This window comes from Myodes glareolus, chromosome 2, assembly GCF_982192425.1.
Source record: "Myodes glareolus chromosome 2, mMyoGla1.1, whole genome shotgun sequence".
NCBI classification, from domain to species: Eukaryota; Metazoa; Chordata; class Mammalia; order Rodentia; family Cricetidae; genus Myodes; species Myodes glareolus.
The window spans coordinates 21617062-21640221 of NC_142027.1; the positions used below are offsets into that span (position 1 = coordinate 21617062).

The window sequence follows — 23160 nt, forward strand, 5'->3', positions numbered from 1 at the left end:
AAGAGAACAGAAAAGAATTTTGGCTCCTTTGAGGAAAAGCCATTATGTCCACCAGGCTGAGATGCAGTAGAATGGACAGTGAGATGTATCTGACCTTGGCTGATCTCTAGTGCTCAATTTCATGCTGAGGATGAGGAGGAAGTAGCATAAGGTCCAGCACAGCTTGTGGAAAGACAAGACAATGAGACAGACGGCAGTGCCACGCTGGCCAACGACCCAGAGAAAGGGTCAAAGACCAGAAACAGAGAGCAGATGTGGTGAGAAGTTAGATTCTAAATGTAACTTCAAATGAATAACAGTTGCAATTGGTTATTATTTGTTACTAATAACCAATAGCCATCGATTGAAGATTAGACATTACATACCATTATAGACAAATGCATACAAATGTGCTCTGCACACAGGGCTGCTTCCAAAAGACAAACTATATTTAATTTTGAAAATGGTGACATATGAATGATTCTAGATAATTAGCCTGGAATAATTGTATCCAAGGTCCTGCTCCCATATGGTTAAAATACTATTTCACCCAGATGAAGATTAACCCTTTGGTTGGTAATCTCCTTAGCCCTATACAGACATTTTGAAACATCTAAATAACAGGGTCACTTTTTATTTCCTCTTGTGGGAAAAAAAAATCTAATAATGTCTGCACCGCAGTTAAACAACAGGAGTCAGTTGAACATTCAGGAAATCACTAGGACCTACTGATTATAGCAGATACGTGTCATGTAGTTGAAATTTTGATGTTAAAATTACCATTTTCTACTTTCATGTCATCATAATAGAGATAAAATAATTTCGTTGCTATTTAAAAGAGTCTAAGTACGTTACAGGAGGGAAAATGATTTCGGCTTGCCAACAGAGTAAATGACTCCAGAAAGGAGAAGAAACTGCCCAAAGAGGAGCAAGATGAGTGTCAGGTGGAGATTTTAAACAGTTGGGAGGGAAATGGAGTCTCAGGAGAAAGGTGTGTAGCCAGGGTTATGAAATTAGACAAGATCAAGCAGGTCAGAGCACACCAGTGGCAGTAAGTAATGAGAGCCATGGTGGAGCTTAGCAGGTCTCTCTGACTCTTATAGCTGTGATTTCATAATCTACCAGTCATTCACCTTCAGGGGTATTTTTCTTCCAACTGGCTTTTTTTTAATGTGTCAGAACATTGTACCTCTGAAATGCAGGAGAATTAAACCTCTCCTGCAGTTCTTCTTATCCATGCAGGGTTCTTTTGTTCTTAGCCTTCACTTTCAAAGACAGGAGCGCCTAAATGGCACAGATAAACTTTGAATTAGCATCACTTTAGGGAAGAATATCTAAACTGCTCAACTTTTTCCAGGCCTTCTAAAGAACTCACTCTTGGGGGAGCCACAGCTCCTCAATCTTTGCCCTGTCAGCTCTCAGGGTTTCTTTGTACCTCTTAAAAGTGAAGTGGATGGGGAGATGGAGGCATTGATGCGGGGCAGTGCTTTGGCATGCTCAGAGGGAGCCTATTTGTTCTGAGCATCTGGGGTAAATGAGGTTAGTAGCATAAAAAAAGACTTTGCAAATGTAGGTGTCACAAAGGCCTAGCTGGCCTTAGGTTCTTTTTCTGCTCTTTTTGACACAATTACAATATTTTTTTAAAGCTTTGAATAGTAGCATTGGGTAAAATAGAGTCATTAAAATTAAGACCCTGACGTCTTAATTAGGGCTAAATTTTATTGTTCTGCCTCCATTTAGGTAAATTATTTTTCTTCTCTACCTTTGATTCCTTCCTTTAGAAAATATGTTTGAAGATAATAGGATTTAGATGTTTAAGATTTATAGACATCCATCACTACGTTCTACAAACATCAGGAAAATTCCTGACAGTGCCATATACTGCTAAAACGATTTTCTTTTTATGACTCGAAAGTATTCAAAAGACAACAATTGTTCATGATTCTATTCTAAGTTGCTAATTAAAAAAAGAGATGTTAGGCTATAAATAAAAGTTATTTAAATATATTATTCTTATATATCCTTTTATGTATATTATCTTTTACATATCTGCATTTCAACTTGACAAATAAATATACTTTCTTAGTGTAATTTATAGCCTTTTAATGTAGCATTCTTTTCTTTTGTCTTATCTTTCTTGTATTAAGCTTTACAAAATAGTACTAATTTATCATATTTCAAGAAACTGAATGTAATCCTCTTAGCAATATTTACCTAGTAGATTCAATTATCTTAAACCCCCAAGTAGACTGGTGAAAGTATTAGAACCAACTGAATTTCTTCTTGAAAGAGACCTCAAAGTTTCTAGAAAGCACTACTATCTCCCCGGTTCTGCTGTCTATATCACTACCAAAGCATGTCCAGAATTTACAGCTTTATTTGGGGTGTCCACAGGAGAGCTTTTGAATTCAGCTCATGGGGAGACAAACAGAAAAGGGGACAGGAGGAAGTTGTAAGAAAAATGTAATGAGTAGAGAAAAAGTTCATTGTATGCTTGAGTTAATAAGCTATTAAACTTTCTGATTTTAAGCTTACTTTAAGGTTAATTTTAAGAGATCTAGAATGCATCTCAAGAAAATTAAAGAGCTAAAAATATTTGTCATTAAACCATAGAAATCCTGTATGGTTATGCAGAATATTGATGAGTCACTCCTTCTTTGTAGGACTTTAATAAAAGTGGAAGCAAGTCACACTGATATAAGAATATATTAAACAACATTTACCTAACCCAAACCAAAAATACAAAAATTAACAAGACACTACTCATTTTCCTAGAATTCTTCAATAAGTACATACTACAGGCCTAGGAAACTGGCTTAATGAGTAAAGTGTTCACCAGGCAAAAAAGAAGTCCTGAACTAGATTCCCCAGCACCTTTGTAAGAAACATATGTTGTCAGTAGGCGCTGGCCTTACCACAGTATGACTGGACAGTGGACAGAGAACTTAGAGGATTCTTGGGGCTACCCAGTCAGCCAGAGAAAAGGGAGATATCAAGATCATGCCTTGACCTACATAAGCACATGAACTTGTGCAGACACACACATGTAAAACGGAGACCACTCATTCATGTCCCGACTGCCCAGTCCCAGATAATCACACAGAAACTACATCAATTACAACACTGTTTGTCCAATCGCTCAGTAGTATTCCTAGCTCGCTCTAGGAATTTAATGTAAATCTTAAATTAACATATTTCTATTAATAGTGTATCATCCCTAGGCTATGGCCTACTGGTAAGGTTCTGGTTTCTTTCTCCTTCAGCAGCAACATGGTGTTTCCCTGACTCCACCTTCTTTCTACCTGCATTCAGTTTTGTTTTCCTGCCTAGCTCTATTCTGCCCTTCACAGGCCAAAACAGCTCCTTTATTAACCAAGGGAAATACAACATATTCACAGTACACAAAGGGGAATTCCATATCAAACATGTACAAACACATGTATATACACTCATATGCAAGTGTTCACACTTAATAAAAATTGGCATATTTTACTTATGATAAAAGATAGTTAGCAATACACCATACAAAATGACATCAGAGAAATAAAACGTGTTTCTGAAAATTCAAAGTTAGTGGTCACTTGTATCAAGGCGACTTTCTTAAAAAACTTAGATTAAATTTTCTCCAAGTAAAAAGATAGTATTTTAAAATAGAATAATTGAAAGGAGGAGAATATGGTCAGAAGATGACACAGGATCTAAAATGTCCTTAATGTCTTTGGGTATTTGGAAATACACAAAGAATCAAATCATAAAGAAATATTTTGCATACAATACATCACTTATTATGGATAGAGCTGTTGTACCCATAGTTCAGACCCCCAAAGACCACCAAGAGACCAAATCCAATGCAAAAGCAAAGAATCTTTTAATTGCGAGTTCAAACCTGGATCCCTTGTCTGTCCGACATGACACTGGAACAGAAGAGACCCCAAGCAGCAGTGGGGTGGGGTGTCTAGAGGACTACAGACTGCATAGGAACAGACTCAGGTTGCTGTACCTCTGAACTGGAAGCACCTGTCTGGTTAATTGGTAGTTTGCAGCTGCAAGAGCGGTGCTATCTTTTGGGCAGTTGCTGTGGTTACCACATTCCACCTTTATCAAAAAAGCACGCCAGTTAGCCTAGCCTGTTTCTGTTTGGTTCTTTACCATATGGGGGTATCTTACGGGTCTTGGTGTTGTTGTTGTTGTTTGTTTTGTGTGTGTGTGTGTGTTTTCAGTAACTTAGGATGAGGTCGAGAAAGGTTGAGGACACAGCACATCCTGCTGAGTCAGGGCCTACATCCTGCAGGGTATTTTCTGCAGCATAACAGACTTGCCAAAGTGAGGTCCTTAGGGAGGGCCTGGATCCTTCAGGATCAGAAGATATGGTTAACTTAGTAAAGAGGCCCCAACAGAGTGATTCTGTAACTGTTGTAGAGATACATGATCTTGAATGAAGATGTAACCAATCATGCGACTTCTCAGGAAGCTTTGTGAAGCATTGCTGTAGGTGATGCAGAATCCCCAGTTTATAGAACATCCTAGAGGAAGGCCCAGTTGGGAATAAACACTACAACAGTGTTCTGTTTAGTTTATATTTCACTGTGATAAAACACTAACCAAAAGCATCTTCAGGAGAAAGGTTTATATGGTTTGCAGCTTTCAGTTCATCATCAAATGAAGCCAAGACAAGAATTTATGACAGAAATCTGGAGGAAGGGCAGAAACAGAAACCCCAGAGGAATGTAGTTTACTAGTTTGCTCTCTCTGAGGTATTCAATTGTTTATATATAAACAAGTGTGTGTGTGTGTGTGTGTGTGTGTGTGTGTGTGTGTGTGTGTGTGTATGTGTGTAACCTGCCAAGACCCTCCTGCCCAGGGGTAGTACCATAGTAGGCTTTGCACTCCTAGATCAATTAACAGTTGAGAAAATGCTCCCTCAGACATGCCCATAGGCCAACCTGCTGGAGTCTATTTCTCAGTTGAGGTTGTTTTTTTTTTTAGGTAACTATTGTGTACAGCTCACAAAACTCAGCCAGCACAAATGGTGTCCCGACCTAGTGTCATCATCCCTAGTTGCTGTTATTTTTTCCTCCGCCTGATGATATGCTCCAGTAAAAATATTGTCTGTATATTATTCCTTATTCTGAGTGTAAACAACTAGATGGACAGCTAATTTGGAGGTTATCACATGAGGTGCAAAGTTAAGTCTATGTCATATTCAAATTATTGAAGGTAAAGATATGGTCAATTTTGAGAAAACTTAAAAAGAAACATAGTAACAACATTAGAACTTAAAAAAAGTATCTTCTCCCAGAGACAAAAGATAGAAAATTGGTGAGCATATAACATTAATCCTCTATATTAGGAAATCTCCTAGGCTAGAGAAAATTTTTAATAGGTTAAAATGAAATGTATTCTCTTTGAGTATTCCTATTGCATCCTGTAAGTGTTAAATAAGTCAGGTGATCAATATCAAAATATCATCAATTAAATTAAAGAATAATTGCATGAGTGAACTAAATTTAATGTAAATTGCATACTCTACTCTCATAATTTTATAGAGAATTTATTTTACCTATTTTAGTTTATTAATTTAACTCACATAATAGTAAAATAATAGGTAATATAGTAAATTATTTTATATATAACAATATTTACAGAAGCATGATGTTTACTGTCTTAGTTTATTTTCCAAAATATAAAAGGTACCATCATTTCTCTAATTAATCTTGTTTTAAGTGGACTTGATGCAAGCAGAACCACAGACCCAAAGTCAAACATTGACTCAGGGAGTCACAGGAAAACCCACAGAAACTACTAGCGTGACTCATGGGAGCCTGGTTTACAGAATCTGAACCCACAACCAGGGAGTCTACATGGCACCAAGTGAGGCTCTCTGCATAAATGTAACAGTTTAGTCTGTATGTGGGACTCCTGGAAATGGGCGCAGGGCCTATTCCCAGGACTTTGACTAGCTTTGGAAAACCTATTTCTCCTGCTGGATTGCCTTGCCCAGCCTAATACCAGAGGAGATGCTTGGACTTGGGGCAGCTTGATAAGCCCTGCTCTGCTGAAACCCACGGGGGGCCTGCCCCTTTCTGCATGATTGCAGAAGAGCCATGGATTGAGGGGTGGGCAGAGGAGAGAAGGTGTGAGAGAATGGGAGAAAAAGAGAGAGGAAGAAGGATGTAAAGTCAGTAATTTAATTAATAAAAAGTCATATTAATTATACAATCAGATCTAAATATATTACCGCTAAATGAATGAATAAGATACTTAGCACATTTCAAATTATGACTAGTAAATGGACTGTGTTGGGTGAACATGCCAAAGCAGAAATAGCAGCACGATGTTGCTTCTATCACACGATTAACAGCTAACTCAAAAGTTTTCGAGCACTTAGACCACTTCAGTACTTCTTTCTTTCTTATCATGCTCTAAGCAACTAACAGCAAGATGAACTCCAACTGGGTTTATTTGTGAGCTCATAGAGAACTCATAGAGAGCAGGTGCTGGGACTTGTGTGATGAATCTGAAGCTGACCTTTTGCATATCTTCATATATATGAGATCAGACATAGCTAAAATATTCATGAAATATTTTAGCATAAATAAAATGTGAGTAGTCTGTTACTGGTATAAACTGTGAAACACATTCTTGCATTTTGTAATAGGAATGCAACGCATGTGCATATATTACTTTTATAAGTCTTTTAGCACTATTTCACCTTGATAGAACACTCACTTATTCCAGATAATTTTTGCCTCATTGGTCTAAGTATGTGTTTATAAACAGTTCTACTTGAATTTCTCTTCTTCGTATCTTATTCTTACTCTGCATATTACAAATGAATGAGATTGCATTTTATATGCAACATTGCCTATATTTTTCTGTTGAAAGGCACAGGAGAGAAGACGTTGATTTCAAGCAAACACATTTGGGCATTTTATAAGAAATGCTCAGCAATCAAATTCTATTAGTCCAATATTTCATTTGCTTTGTAGCATGCTTTGCTGGATAATTCCTGCATATGTCTTAATATATGAGTTTCAAACTAAGAATGAAGTAAATTCCCCTAAGAGAATGTTAAGATATTCTTACCTAACCGTACTTCACACACTAGAAATGACTCAAATCATTGGCTTGAATAATGAATTCTAGACCAGAAAGCACTTATGCAGTATCTTGTGCTATTTCAAAAGCTTTTATATGGATTAGTATGCTGCCTGCTCCACAGTGATCTGATTAGTTATCATTCAAAGGAATACAGAAATATGAAAAACCCTTATAAAATCAGGCACCTTCTTATGTAAAGATATGCAGTGTAGTCAATGGGATATAAGACCAGTGTTCTTTGGAACGTTTAGCCTTGTCATCAAATGTATGCTTAAATAATTGTGTATCTTGTTAGTTAACCAAAGAGAATATCTAAATACAGTCAGCCATGTGCTGATTGCCTGTCAAGTTGTGAGTTTTTCTGGATGTATGTAAAATTAGAATTAAAGTAAGAAGTCCAAAGTTGAGTGATTTTCCTAAACAATTTATTACGGCAGAGTCAACCACTCCAGACTCAATTCTGGCACCTAATCCAATATGCAAAAATATATGTGATAAAGCTTCATGTTAAATGGTTACCTTCTTTAAGAAAGTAAAAGTTCTTGTTTGGCTTTACAGGATTCTACATTTCTACACCAACTGAACAATGCCGGAGAAGAGAAAGAGTGGGTCTTTTAAGCCTCTCTTTAGAGCTCACTTCGGAGCCTGCCTGCCTTCATTTCTGGTATGTTTCCAATCAGGTCCTTGACTTCTGGTAGGATATACTGAAATGCTATCTTTGTGAGTGGCTAGCAACAGTTTTTTTAGGGAACCAGCCTCAGATAAGATAGCTAAAGTTTTAAGGCCTGCATTACTGTTGATTTTTACAATTGATAAATCAGCAAAGCATTGGTGGCCCCCGACTGACCCTCTTCCCCAGAAACACCCAAAGGAAAAAATATATAATTAAATATAAGAAAATCTACAGAAAGAACTAAAATGAATTTATTCAATGTGTTAAAAAACTAAGCATCTTTTCTTATTTCCAAACCAGGTATTACATGTGCTGTGAAAATGTCTACAACTTAAACATTCAAATCAGCAGTGATGAAACCACAGACAAGACAGTTTTTCAAAGAACAGGAAATTATGGGAGTAATTGGAATTATGGTCAAGTTACATTTAATGAAACAGGGAAATTTAAGGTGTGCGAAATACTTTGTAATTTCTATTTATATTTTTTATAATGTGTGAGTATACTTTACAATGATATAGTAAAGTAGTTTCTGGAGAAAACCTAGTAGCTTTCTCTTCTTTTCACTGATTTATTAAATAATATTTTTGAGTAATCACTTGTGATATTAACATTCTGTTTATAATAGTCCATAAAACCCTTAGGAAAAAAGGCAGCTTCACTTCCCTTCATCAACACCTTCTTCTATTCTTCTGCCTTACCTTGTTCAGCTCCACACATTCTAGATAATTATCATTTCATAGTTAAACATCCATGTCCATCAATATCCACCAGCCAACCCCACTATGACTTAATCTCAGTAGATTTCCTTTAGAAAAGAATTTTATGAGCCATATCATTGGGAAGTCTCTGATCATTTATTCTGCATTAAGTTGAGTTAATTTTTCCAGATAAGAATTTAATGCCTTTATTTCCTAAGGGTTGTTGCTATTAAAATATAGGAAAATGTGCCCCATTAGTTTGACCAAATTAACAATGTTTTAATTGAATAATTTGATACAAGTTAGTATCACTTTTAGAAGGTGTATATTTGAACAGACAATATCATCACCAGAAGCATAGATTCTCCCCTATGACAGAGAGCTATAATCAGTGATCCTCATCTGCCTTCTTCCTGTCAACCTTCCCTTTATTTTTTCATATTCTAGTCTTCACTGTGAATTTTTCTTCATTAATTTTGCTTGTTCTCTGATAATTCAAATAAGAAAAATTAGAATATCAAACAGAGACAAATAGATCAATAAAATGAGAAAAATCAGCATTTCTGCAGGCAGTTTTGGCCAGTGAGGTTTTTTTTTTTTTTTTCTAAACCTGCAATGGTCCAGTACAGTATTTTTGGTCTTAGTTCCACAAGAAAAGAGATACTGCCACATCGCAAATGCATGTGATGATACTTTATTCATGATTAGCTTCCATGGTTTTGTTAATCACAGTCCTAAAGCTTTGAATGTAAATATTGAAATTAATAATCCCTATCGCACAAATTTTATTACAGTATATTGTTATAATTATATTGTGCAACACTAATCCTGGAGACATATGCACCGACATCTACTCTCCCCAGATAGTGAACCAAAAGCAGGCCAAAGTGATGATACCAACAAAGTCCAAATTTGTGAGCCAATGAGTTCTACGGGGATTATTTACAGAAGTGTGGGTGTGGGGTTACTTATAGGACAAAGACAGAAGCATCACCATGGTGTAGATGATGGGCCACCAAAGCTGGAAACTTGAAACTGACTCTTCAGAAGTTGAAGAGTGCCGTTTCTGATCAGCTCAGCTTTCCCCAGCCTATACAGGTAGTTCAGCTTGTCCAAGAGTGTCTCTCAACAGTTCTTAAAACTGAGAAAATCTTGTGAAGGGCAGACCTAGTGAACCCCGTCTGTTTGAGGGAACTCTCAAATCTATTGAGTGGTCTGCTTCCCACGTTTAAAAGCATCTCCCTGCAGGATAAAATGTTTTAACTTCCTTTAGAATATCCTGACTTTTAAGGAGTTTCCTTGAAGGATGGAGAGAATTGCGGCATGGAAAGCTGTTCTGTTACTGTTGTTGATCCACAGTTATTCATAGGAAAGATGATATAGGACATACCATGGTCAGCATGAGGTTTGGTGCTCTTTGGAATCCCAGTCATACAGTAGGACTGGGAGGAGACTGTCGTCTGTGGGAGAATACAGACTTACATATTTCTTATGCCATTGTATTGAGAAGTTGTGGACAACTTGCTGTTATCTCCGTGAAAATGGGAACTTCACACTTATTGGCATATACCTGGCATGATATCTACAGAATTAATGGAAAAAAATAGTGAATTGAGGAATGCATACTATGTTGAAAAAAACAAATAAAATAATGTATATTATGTGGCTCTGAGAGCAAATATTACTTACACAGCAAGTATTATGTTTGTCTCATTCTTATTTTACTGAAGATAGGTCCAAGGAAGTATAGTTAAAAACAGTCACAATATCTGAGAACCTATCGTAGTATTTATAAACCCAAGATCTGTGACCAAGATCTTGTTGTGGGTCTTGTGATTAGCTCCTTCCTAAAAATGCTTATTCAGAACCTGAAGTGACCAAGGACCAGTACTAGATGATCCCGAATGTTCATGTCACACTAGTCATTTCTTCTTGTTCCTTTTCCCCTATTAAATGATCTAATCAGAGTGTCTTCTCTTCAGGACTAGTATCTACTATGAAGGAAAATAGACATTTGTATTTTCAATATAATTGGCAGGATGTTTCCCTCTGCATCCTAATTATGAATAAGTTTTGCTAAGTAAAACAGAATATGATAAAATCAGGAGAAGAGAGATAAATCATAAGACTATAATCCAACACAAAAGGAAGACGTGCATGAATATTTTTGCAAAGATTTATATGTAAAATAAAGATTGATATTCTCAAAAGAACTTAAACACTATGCTTTACCAATATTTCAATGTGGAGTATTTTATTATGCATTGTATAATTGGCAATACTGGTTCCCCTGAGTTATTAAGCCATAAGAAGAACCAAGTCAGAAGTTATTAGAGTAAAATAATAATATATGCCTTTCTGAATTTCAGGTTGTATTCAATGCTTTTAGAAACCCAGGTTGGAGTGCAATAGGTTTGGATGACATAAGTCTAACAAATGGAATCTGTAGTGAGAGTCCTTATCCAGAACCAACTTTGGTTCCCACACCTCCACCAGAGCTTCCCAGTAAGTAAACCCATTATGTGCATTCCCTAAGTCATGAAGCTATCTTGTTTCAGCTTATTGTTTTTATCTCAGCCTAATAGTGTTTCAATGGAAAATCAAAGTGAAAATAAAGACAATGAGAAAAACTGTATCTAGCCAATGATGTGTAATAATGAATTCACAGATATTCACTTGTTATAAGATTGTCAATCATATTTAAAATATGCTTTAGTAGTTTAAAAATGTATTTAGCAATTTTCATCTTAAATTTATTGACAGTACTAATTTTTATTTCGTTCTCATTAAAATACAAACTCCAGTGCCACATTGGTGGGGATGAGTGGAGTCTACTCTCTTGAGGGAAGAGCTGGTGAAGTTCTAGTTGCCTTTTTAGGAAGGATTTGAAAATCATAATAGCCCAGTTAAGACTGAAACACTCTGTCTTAACTAGGGTTTCTATTGCTGCGAAGAGACACCACAACCCTGACAACTCTTGTAAAGAAAAATATTTAATTGTGAAGGAAGCTTATAGTTTCAGAGGTTTAGTCCATTATCATCATGACAGGGAGCGTGGTGACTGTGAGTATGGTGGCATGCAGGTACACATGGTGCTGAAGGGTTCTATATCTTGCAGGCAACAAGAAGTGAACTGAAACACTGGGTGGTATCTTGAGCATAGGCAAGACCTCAGAGCCCACCTCTACAGTGAGACACTTCCTCCAAGGCCATACCTAATCCAACAAAGTCACAATTCCTAAGAGTGCCACTCCTTTTGGTGGCCATTTTCTTTCAAACCACCACACACCCCCAACTCTATTTTGGAATAATTTGATAGCAAATATTAAATCCAAACTTTTACCAGACATCGCTAATGAATGGAAAATGTTTACATCCTGAAATGATGCTTTGACGAGGCTTTGGAATATCCTCCCTTGGCAGCAGCATAGCTGAGTAATAACTGAGATTTCCAATCCTACCGTAGCTTTCATTTCAAAAGAACAAAATGGATCTTATGTCTACTTTTCTTAGGTCAAATTGAAAAGCTGTAATTTCAAAGAAACCTCATTACCATTCATCTTATTCATGTCTGAAGAAGCACATCCTATTATAAGACCATGGCATTTGACAGACCATAAAAGGATAATCACAGATAAAGATACATTATATAACACAGCTCCTGTCCTTCTTTTAGGATATTCTCAGTGCAGTGGTATGTTTTGAGGCATATCCTCAGCCTTGTGATCATGGGAATCTGAGAGAGCCAAAGGGAGTATTCTGGGATATATCTGAACACTCAAACACAGAAATTCCTCTTCTTCTTTTATCTGAAACACTTAAAATACCCAGAAAAGCACATATTTTTCTACATTAAAACTTCAATTTAAAACAAAACAAAACAAATAAAAAGCAAAAGACACTGGCAAAAGAACAGAGTGGATAAAGACATTTGCAACCTAACCTCTTGACCTGAGTTTAATTTATGGGATCCACCTGAAGGAGGAGAGAACTGACTCCCATAGTTATCCTCTGACCTTCACAAGCTTGCTATGGAATGCACACACACACACACACACATACACACAGTTACACATAGACAGACAAACACACTAAACGCATCTGGTTTGTTTGTTTTGTTTAGTTTTGCTTTTGTTTTAAGAAGCAGATTTTTTTCAGCTACATGACTTTAACAAGCCCAAAGTCCTCTAGAAAAAAATGATTGATATTTGACATCTTTTTAAAAAGTGATCTGCCAGTAAATACAGATGTAGTTCCTACAGGCCTCATGCTGCCATCTTGAATATTCACTATATTCTAACAAAAGGCTAGTGTTCACTCTCCTTGCATACTGAAATGTTTGAATATTTCCTGAATAATGCAGTATTCCCATCATTCATTTAAGTCATAGATATCCACTCTGTAAATGTCACTGCCAAAGAAACCTAAGAAGTATGAACACAGGTGGTTTTTGTAAATTTTAGCATGATAGAAAAACAAATATTTTAAACAGTGTACTATTCATGGTTAATGTGTGAAGTGGACAAGATTTAATGAAGGAAATGTATCAATAAAAGTGGCACTCAGAAATCTGAAAGAAAGGGGGGAGGAACCCTGATGAACAGACAATAAAATACTGCTATAAAGTCCAGCAAAGACAGAAGTTTTATTTTTTTCCAGCGCTGGGGATGGACTTCACATCTCCTGAGACTAAGCAGATTCACAAGTGTACTTCTCAGCATGAATGTTTATCATTTTAGCCTAACTGTAATTCACTGTATCTGTCTGCTTTCTAGTGTCACATGAATCAGTAACACATAAATATTAATAAATATGCACTGAGAATACTTTTGCTATCCTGATATTTTGTCATATTCCTGTTCTGGCCATTGGAACTAAATTTTGGGGTTAATACCAATATGAGTGCAGTAATTTGGGCTTTGCAGCATTTGAATCTGGTGGTACTATTACATTCTGTGTGGTCCCTCTAAACGTATAGCTTAAAACATTTTTATGCACAATTTTATAGTAAGAATTTTTAAAATCACTACTAGTTTGATGAGTATTTCTAAGTTCCCATACTACAATCTCAGATGTTCCATACTGAAAATATTAGACAAATCACATTTCCTAAATTTTAAAATCCAAGATAACTTTGATATTATCACACATAAAATAAATGATTACAGCTTTGTTGGCCATGTTAAAATCAATATTATGTGTGCCATCATCCTATCTATTCTAGTCAGTAAAAGAAAAGTCACAATATCTCAGCGTACAGAAGCGTGGCATCTGTGCATGTTTCAGCACTGAGGAAATTGTACTGTTAGAGTAACCCATGGGATTTTAAGATATAAATTTAGAATTGGCCCAGAATGTATTTGTTCCACTTTCTAAGTGGTTCACTTTGAGCCAATGTTTAGCACAGCGGAAATGTTAATTACCGTCTAACGCATCCTGAACAATTTCTTTCTAATGCCTTTTTCAGATGGGTCAATAGAAGTTCTATCTGTGCAGAGCTATTCTGATTCCAGATCACTGAGTTGTTTAAGCAAAAATAAAAGGAAACCACGGTTGACTGGCTAAAACCTTTCTCTTTCTCTTTACAGAGTAGTTAAATAAGAAATCTCAGACAAGTGGTTGAATAATCAAACCCTGTACCTACTCGGTTCCTGAGAATATTGTTGGGTCTAGTTTTCTGAATATTCACAACTGTAGAGATCCCTCAACCATGTCACTTTAGTCTTTGCTCCATCAGCTCCAGGATAGTGCCTGTGATGCTGATCCAATTAATTTCAATAAGAGTACTCTACGTGAAGAAGTTTACAAAAGCTAATATTCTGTTAAACAAACATCATATTAATCTGAAAACCAATTCTGAAGCTCTGTCATAAAGTACAGTATGTATAGGCAAAGAGAATTCAGCACTCAGCTCCTGGGTGATTTCTGGGATTCTCAACTAATTTTAAAAAAAAAACTGGCTTTAGCCATTTTAATATTCTAAGGTTTTTTTTCTCTATCATATCCTGATGTAAGTAAGCCATTTTTCATTTCATAACACAGAGTGAGTAAGTTTGAAAAAAGCTACTAAACAACTTGACAAGTTCTCCATGTGGGAATCAGTCTGCATTTATGCTTTCTTAGCCTTCCCTGCAGACCAGAAATCTATGGTGTTTGTCCAACTTAATATTCAACCCCTAGCACACACAGGTCTTAACTACATTATTAGAATCCTTCACCAAGAACTTTTTCTTACTCTGTTTTGTTTTCACTGCTTTACCTTTACAACAACTAGCCTCATTTAGTGTTATTATTGGTTAGCTTTATTTTAAGAACAAATAAATTTAATATTCATGAGTAAACATTAAAACCAATTAGTCACAAGTTGATGAAAACATATACATTATGAATAGCTACAAAAATGTCGTAAAACTACTAATTTTTAAAAGTTGGACCCTAAATTCTCACAAGAGATGTAATTTCAGAATACGACCTAAACTTATTAACATGTTCAATATAATATTAAAAATTTATTGTGTATTACTAAAATAATAGATAATAATTGAGAATATTAAAATTAATTTTACCTAAATTCAATGTGATTTATCGTTTCTCAAGTTACATCTATTATTTCCCCCATAAATGAGTAACAGTCAAAAGCCTACCAGTAATTGAAATTATGTCTTCATTTCTTATCTTATTTTCTTCCATGTGTTTAATTCAAACTCCCTGTGCGAGGGTTGGGCTGTCCTCTTCCCCACCTCCTGGATACACCTCCCTATGGAAACAAACTTAATAAGTCTCCCTATGGAAACAAACTTAATAAGTATCAGCCTTAAAAAGAAGTTACAAGCAGAATCTCTTAAGTACATAACTCCATCTGTAAAAACTCTCTTGGAGAATGCTGCATGAACACATCATGGATACAGTAGAAACTTCGATGACATAAAAAGAGATTAGTTAAATTATTACAAACATTTGAAATAACAGCACCTAAGAATATTAAAAGTGAGAATCCAACTCTGTCAATGAACAGACCCTCCAAGTCAGTCAGGATGTTTTACTCCCATTGTATGTGCAGGCATCTATTACCTAACAGCATGGCATGAATGCAATCATATATATACACACATCCACAAATACACATTTGCACGTTCACATATAAGTATACATATACTCATAATACATACAAATACACACATTCACACTCATATAATGTGGAGATTTAAACTCAAATATATTGTACACATATGTACTATACCAAATATACAGTCATAAACATATACCCATTCTCACCTGCACAGTGACAATTATGTACAAATGCACACAAATTTACACTATACCTACTCATATAGCCACACATATACAAATTCACACATTCATACACAAACACAAGTCATACACTTGTGTTCTCACACTCTCATAAATGCACACATGCTTATGCATAGAAACCACACACATACAAAGACATGGACATACACACAGAATCTCACATACACAGACATACATGCATATGCACATGTTCAGAATACGTTCAAGTGGTTTAGGTAAAGAAGACTGATGATATATATAGAAAATTATTAGAAAGAAGGTATGACTGAAGCACCGCATGGATATAGTCTGTTTAATTTTCCCTCTCTCAATTTCAATTTCTAATTTCCTGAGTATTAAAAAATTCTAACCTTATATGACTTCACTAATCAAACAGTTAGCCTCTTATATTTTGTAAATCATTTTTAAATATAAATATATCATTTTAAATGGTAATGAGTATTGAAATTGGGGTCCCTAAAACAGTCAATAAAATCTTAAACTGTTTTAGATTTGTTTATAATTAGTAAAAAGAAAACATACATTCAGTATACTATGTTAGTATACCTAATCATAGACCTAAAAGATGTAGGCTCTATTTTATAATAAAATTTAATTAAATCCTGGGAATCCCAACTATGGCAAAATGTTGAGTAACAGATTTAACCAGAAAAGAAAACTAAAAATTGTTGTTTTGTTGCACTTTTGTGGGTGTGGGTGTGTGTATACTCTCATGTAATATAGGAAGGTTGAATTCCAGATCCTCCTGCTTCTACGTTTTAAGATCTTGGATCACAGGTGTGTCTCAGCGTGATTTCCTCAGAATTAAAAACAGGAAGAGAAAGTGTTGCTCCTCCCTTTCTGACTACCACACACTTCAATGTTGAGCATCATTTCCACCTAATACCTTAAGAATAAAAGATCAAAAAGTCTATATTGCTAGATCAATGACATACCAGTCACTGGCCCTTCTACTAGAAGGTAACAGAAAAGGCATTTGCTCTATTATAAATTTTCATGTTTTTCTACAGGTATGATTTTCTTTCATGTACTTTACAGAATATTTCCATTGGTCAAATAAATGTGGAAAATTCTAAAGACTATTATGATCTTTTGAAATTTATAAAAGAAATAAAAATATAAAGCTCTTATGAACTTTTCTACTAAAAACACCAGTGTAGCATGTTTCCCTAACAACTTATACAGTTTGTAAAATGAATCTGTCAAAACTAGCATTCTAGGAAATGTGTTTTTACAATGTCTGACATCTAGAAAGATATCTGTGGAATAGGCATGGTGTTGTTAATAACTGTTTCTTAATCCATTTTAGCCGACTGCGGAGGACCTTTTGAATTATGGGAGCCAAATACAACATTCAGTTCTCCAAACTTTCCAGATATCTACCCTAATCAAGCTTTCTGTGAGTCTTTTCTTGCCCAGGTTATCAAGGAAAAATGTACATAACAAGGTTATGCCCCTCATGAATAGAGAAATAGGTTATGAATTTGACAAAATGGACACAGTAACATGTCTACCTATGAAATATTATTTTTTCTTTCTTAATTATTTCCTTCATTTTTGACAGTATTTGCAAATTCATTTCCTCCATTCAAACCTTTCCCTGATTTATTTTAGATTTCTGGCCTAGTTTTCATTGCAAAGTTTTTAAGTGAAATCAAAGCAATGGTGTAAACTATTCGTGGTTTCAATCTGTTCTCACAATCATTCTTCATAACACTTTTTACTATTGTAATTCCAGAATAAAAACATAAAAGTAATGCCCTTGATGTAGTCACCCTTGCTCTAGATATTTTCCTCATCACTTTCCTAGCTCACACATAATCCCTGGAGTATGTAGACCAAACTTGCAGTTTCATAGAGCAAAGTCAACGCAATCCCTTCACCCTCAGAAAACACATACTAGACTTGATGAAGAATACAGCCAGAGAAATGTGATTAGACTCCTAACACCGGCGAGAGAACAATGCAGGCTGCTGAAATATCTAAATTTAGAGAAAGCAACCTACAAAACATTGTACAAAAGTTATCTCTCAGCTAGTGTAATTACATAGAGAGACTCATGGCGGTTATCTGAAGACTGCATAATCTGCATTACAAATCCACATTCTCCATCCTATTTTACAAAGATTGTAATTCAGGAAGCATGGTGTAGGAAATAGCCATGTTTTACTCAAGTTCACGCCTGTGGTATTGAGCCAGTTCCAATGACAGTGAAAAGGGGATTTTAAAGTGTGAGGCTCTCTTCACAAAGAGATGTGTAACAGTTTCAAGTATCATTAGGTCAAATGAATAGGTAAACATTAGTCTAACATTATACAAATGTGGAAACAAATATTATCCTCCTGGCTACACATTCCATGCTGAAGGCAACATGCAATTACATCTTTTGCATTGAGATTTTAAAAATCTAATTCTCAGTCACTGCTTTATTTTTGAGATCACATAATGTGAATTTTTGCATAATTTTACCCTTCTATTTCCTCATTCCAGATACTCTAATAGACCCCTTCTCACTCTCTTTCAAATTCAAGGCTTCTTTTTGAGTGAATTGTTGTTTCATACATATATAAACGTGTGATTGTTATATATAACATTATACTGATACATCTATCAGGTATATATATATACATAATACATACATACATACATATACATATATACATACATACATCATTATAATGTTCTTTGTATGTTTTTATTTTCAGGGTTAACCATTTAAATTTGGACAACTAACTGGTGTACTTTTCTCCTCTACTCTGCATTCCTTATATGTCTTTAGTTCTTTTTTCACCCAATGTTTACCAAAAACTTTACTTATCAAAAATAACAAGGTTATTGTCTGGACCGATATTATGATCAAGGGTCAGGCATTAAACAAGTTTATAATGTCATTAAAATGGGAGTAAAATAAGGCATTGTAGAGGGACATCAAAGGACCCTTTACAGACTAGTCCAAGAAATCGGGACTTTCATGGCTCTCTAAGGAAAGCTCAATAACCGTAGTTTATTAAGTAGGTAGCATGAAGAAATTTTGCTCTATGTTATGAGACTTGAAATTTTTTTCAGGTAAAGACAATTGCCACTATGTCTCGTGTTCTTTATTTGATTCCTAGCACATCAATAGTGGAAGGGTAGAATTATTCCAGCAAACTATTTCTGTGCACTGTGTAAGCTCCCCCACAATCTCTCTCTCTCTCCCTCTCTCTCTCTCTCTCTCTCTCTCTCTCTCTCTCTCTCTCTCTCTCACACACACACACACACACACACAAACAAAATGCAAACAAAAATAAAGAAATTTAAGTGATTAAAGTAGACTATTAATACCTATTGATAGTCTTAAACTTTGCACTACAGTATTAATTAGTTATTTAAAGTCAATAAAAGTATTTTATTTTGTATAAAATGAATTTAATTATAATGAGTTTATATCAAATCTAATTTAATTATGGCAACACATATTTAATATCTATCTAATGTATTGTAATGTATTGTTTTTCCTAGCTCAAAACAAAACAAATCAATGAAAATAAATAAGAATGTGAATACTTAGTAAAGATACAAAGATATAGGCTGTAAATTAATCATCATTATTTGTTGTTTTCAAGGTGTATGGAATTTAAATGCACAGAATGGAAAAAATATTCAACTTCATTTTCAAGAGTTTGAGTTGGAAAATATCTATGATGTGGTTGAAGTGAGAGATGGGGGAGAAGTTGACTCCTTACTCTTAGGTAAGACTGAAATTTGAGCCCTCTGAAAGTTGTGTAACTCAAGACATTTGATGCACAGAGACAGCATGTGGGAGCAGATGTCAGAAATTTACAACTGGCAAAATGAAAATATGGCAGCAAGTCACATGTTGGATATTTTCAGCTCATTGAAAATAGATTCTTTTTATACACTGTATTCTGATCATGATTTTTCCTCTGCCAACTCCTCCCAGAGCATTTTGGGTATTCTTACGGGGGTATCTTTCCAATGGTGACACAATTATACTCTTCTAGAATATTTGTTGTTAGTCAGGATTGGTATGTTTGCATCACAGTTCTTAAAAGTTAGCAATAATTAACTATAAACACTTATTACATATGTAACCTATTATTTAGTTTTTATGATTTTTGTGTTCACCAGGTGTTTAAAGATAATTATTAAACCAAATTTCCTTTGAGTTATAAAATATCCAAATTGTTTTCTGTAAATTTTTAAGTCATTTTATTTTATATTCTGGCATTGTTTTACTTATTATTGTTTGTAGCAGCATCTACTTTTTAACGGCTTAGAAAGATACAAAAGTTAACCAATATTTATTTTTCGCAATTTCTGTTGGTTATTACTTTTTATTATACATGAGAAATACTTTTGTCTGGATAGCAAAATACATGTTAACATATTTAAAAGTTATTAACCAAACATAAGATTATATCATATCATTTAATCATTACTTTTTAAGGAAGGTCTAGCTTTTGGTAAGGTAAAATAAATATTAAACTAGGAAGATGGTTTAAATGTTCAGCTGTGAAGCATTAACTAACTATAGTTTCTCACCACAGAAAAGGTTGTATCTAGCTGCATTTGTGACTTAATTCATGATAAGGATAAATTCTGACCTGGAGATCTTTAAATCAGGGAACTATTATATAAAAATTGTGTGTGACAATTGAAGGTAGATTTGCCATGAGAACCCAACCTCAAAAGACTAACATAATAGTGAGAATTCTCCAGACATACCAGCAAAATCCCACAAAGTTTTAGAACACAGCTTTCTGAAAGGAATTGTCAGAGCCACACACTGAATAAATCAGCAATGAAATCCTATGGGGACCAGAAAGACTTCTTGGGAAACATTCAACTGAATCAGTATAGCATTTGTCAACAAATTTTAAATGGTTGCTTTATTTCATTTTTAGTTAAAAGTATTCCTATTTAAAAAAATACTGCTTATATGATCAAGGAAAATATTAATTTATTGTTTTACTTAAAATTATTCACATAAATCAGCAGAATAAGATCTGATAAATAAGAATCATAGAAGGATATGTAATTATATTGTAATTTTCAGATAGAAATTGTCTTGTAAGAGACCACTTGTTTGTTCCCAGCTGCTCAGCCCCAAAATAACCACACAGAAACTGTATTATTTAAATCACCGCTTGGCCAATCACTTAAGTGTATTGCTAGCTAGCTCTTACATATACAATTAACTGATTTTCATTATTTTTTATTTTACCATGAGGCTAGTGGCCTACCGACAATGTTCTAGCTGGCAGTTCACATCTTTCCATGCTGCTGGATCCATAGCATCTCACTGACTATGCTTTCTTTCTCCCAGCATTCAGTTCAGTTTTCCCTGCCTAGCTCTACTCTACCCTATCACAGGCCAAAACAGTTTCTTTATTCATTCATGAACAAAAGAAACAAATATACAGGACTTCCCACACCAAAGCTGTTTTGTTCCAGAAGTGTTTTTCTACTTCTAATAGACAAAGCAGTTAAGGATCAGCATCTAAACTCTTAGACTGTGAGCTTAGTTTTGGTGAGTCATGCTGCATTTAGCCCTTCCAGTAGAAGATGGAGATAAAATTCTTCAGGTATGTCTGCGATTCAAACACCTCACAGTCTCTTTTCCCTTGCGGGCAGCTGTGTACACAGGGCCTGGCCCTGTGAAGGACGTGTTCTCCACCACCAACAGAATGACTGTGCTTTTCATCACAGACACCACGACGGCAAGCAGGGGCTTCAAAGCAAATTTCACTACTGGATATTACTTGGGCATCCCAGGTAAGAAATATTGCACACCTCATCATAGTTATGCGAACAAACCAAGGAGGGTGAAACCCCTTTCAAGAGTAAATTGCAATGTACGTGTTTGCATTCTGAGATACTATTTTGTCTTTCCCAGAGTAGTGTAGGATTTTGTCCCTCCCCTTTCTGTATGTAATAGTTATGTGAGTTTCTTCACAGCAGGATTCCACAACATTTCTTGCATATCAAGTACTTCTCTATTAAAAACCTTGACTTCTATTCACTGAAGTAAAAATTTAAAATGAAGTTCAAAGTAAAGTAATTGGCTCTGTGAGGAGAGAATTTTCACTTTTCCGAGATCTTGCCGAGAGACAAGGAGGGAGATGAGCTACTGAACCGCTGGATGCCAGAGACACCCAATTAAAAAATTAAACATCATTAGCTTGTTAGAGACAGCCAGAATAAAACAACTGCAATGGAGGAGCTTAACACTGAATGTTGCTGGCATTAAAGCCTGCTTATTGTGTACATTATCAAATCCCTAACCTTAACAGTAGGGAAAAAGCAAAGGACTGTAACAAACACATAAACAGGGAGAGAGAGAGAGGACACAGAGAGAACAGAGACAGACAAAGACAGACAGGCATAGAGAGGGATATACAAAGTATTTATGCATTCCCATATATATGATATTTTAATTTTTTAATTATTTGTACTTGTGATTCTACATGGGTTCCGATTTACTTTGTGCTGACCTACTCCTCAGTGCAATTTTTTTCTGATACAAATCATTCTTCATGCATATGAATCCTAGAGAAGAGGAATTTTTCCATGATTGCTTTCTTCTAGATTATTATTTAAGGCTAAATCCTGTTGTGTGGTTAAATGATGCTTATATCTGTTTCTCTCCTGCTCACAGTTGGCCTGAAATTGTTGACCTTGTCCCAGGAAGTGGCCTGCTTTCATCTTTATGGTCATTCTCTAGCCCCAACAACAAGCCACAAAATTAATTATGAAAGCTACTTAGGAAGGGTTGGCTTCAAACCCAATCAACTAATCTCCCATCTGATTTAGAAGCAGCTGCTTTTGACTTAGAAACAGTGATATAAATCAAACAAAACAAGCAATTACTGAGATTAGCAAACTATATGTGTGTATGCATGTATGTATGTATGTATGTAGATAGATAGAATGTGTCTGTCTGTGTTTTATATGAATATATGTGTAGATATGCATACATAAGTCTGGCATATCATGGTACCTGTCTTTAATAGAAGTAGGAGGATCAGAAATTCTTTGTTTCCTCTACTTTTTTGCAGAGGAAATTGTTTATTTCACCTTATAATTCCTAGTTCAACTTACAGAGAAATCAGGGAGGGAAACTGGAGGCAGGATCTGATGCAGAGGTTATGAAGGAATGCAACTTCCTGGCTTGACTAAGTATTATCCATATGTAGACATACTTGTTGTCATATGAGCATACCTATATAGTAAATGCTTTAAAGTATCTAGATTGGATAAATCCAGAGGATGACTTTCCCACCCCAGACAAAAGCAATTTGTCCACATGAGCAGCTATGCATCACTGTGGTCAGACACCTGAGAAGTCAATTTAAAAGAGGAAGAATTTGCTTGTTTTCAGGTTTCCAAGAC

General features: G+C 35.3%; 1 protein-coding gene across 1 annotated transcript in view; it reads left to right on the plus strand.

The window, feature by feature from the left end:
- Tmprss15 (transmembrane serine protease 15) overlaps window positions 1–23160 on the plus strand; it is a 99835-nt gene that overhangs the window by 41240 nt on the left and 35435 nt on the right. Inside the window, exons 12-17 of the mRNA XM_048422635.3 lie at window positions 7639–7744; window positions 8054–8204; window positions 10824–10959; window positions 17075–17164; window positions 19371–19496; window positions 21403–21543. Of these exons, the coding sequence (XP_048278592.3) occupies window positions 7639–7744; window positions 8054–8204; window positions 10824–10959; window positions 17075–17164; window positions 19371–19496; window positions 21403–21543 (750 nt within the window). The remainder of the gene's footprint in view (window positions 1–7638; window positions 7745–8053; window positions 8205–10823; window positions 10960–17074; window positions 17165–19370; window positions 19497–21402; window positions 21544–23160) is intronic.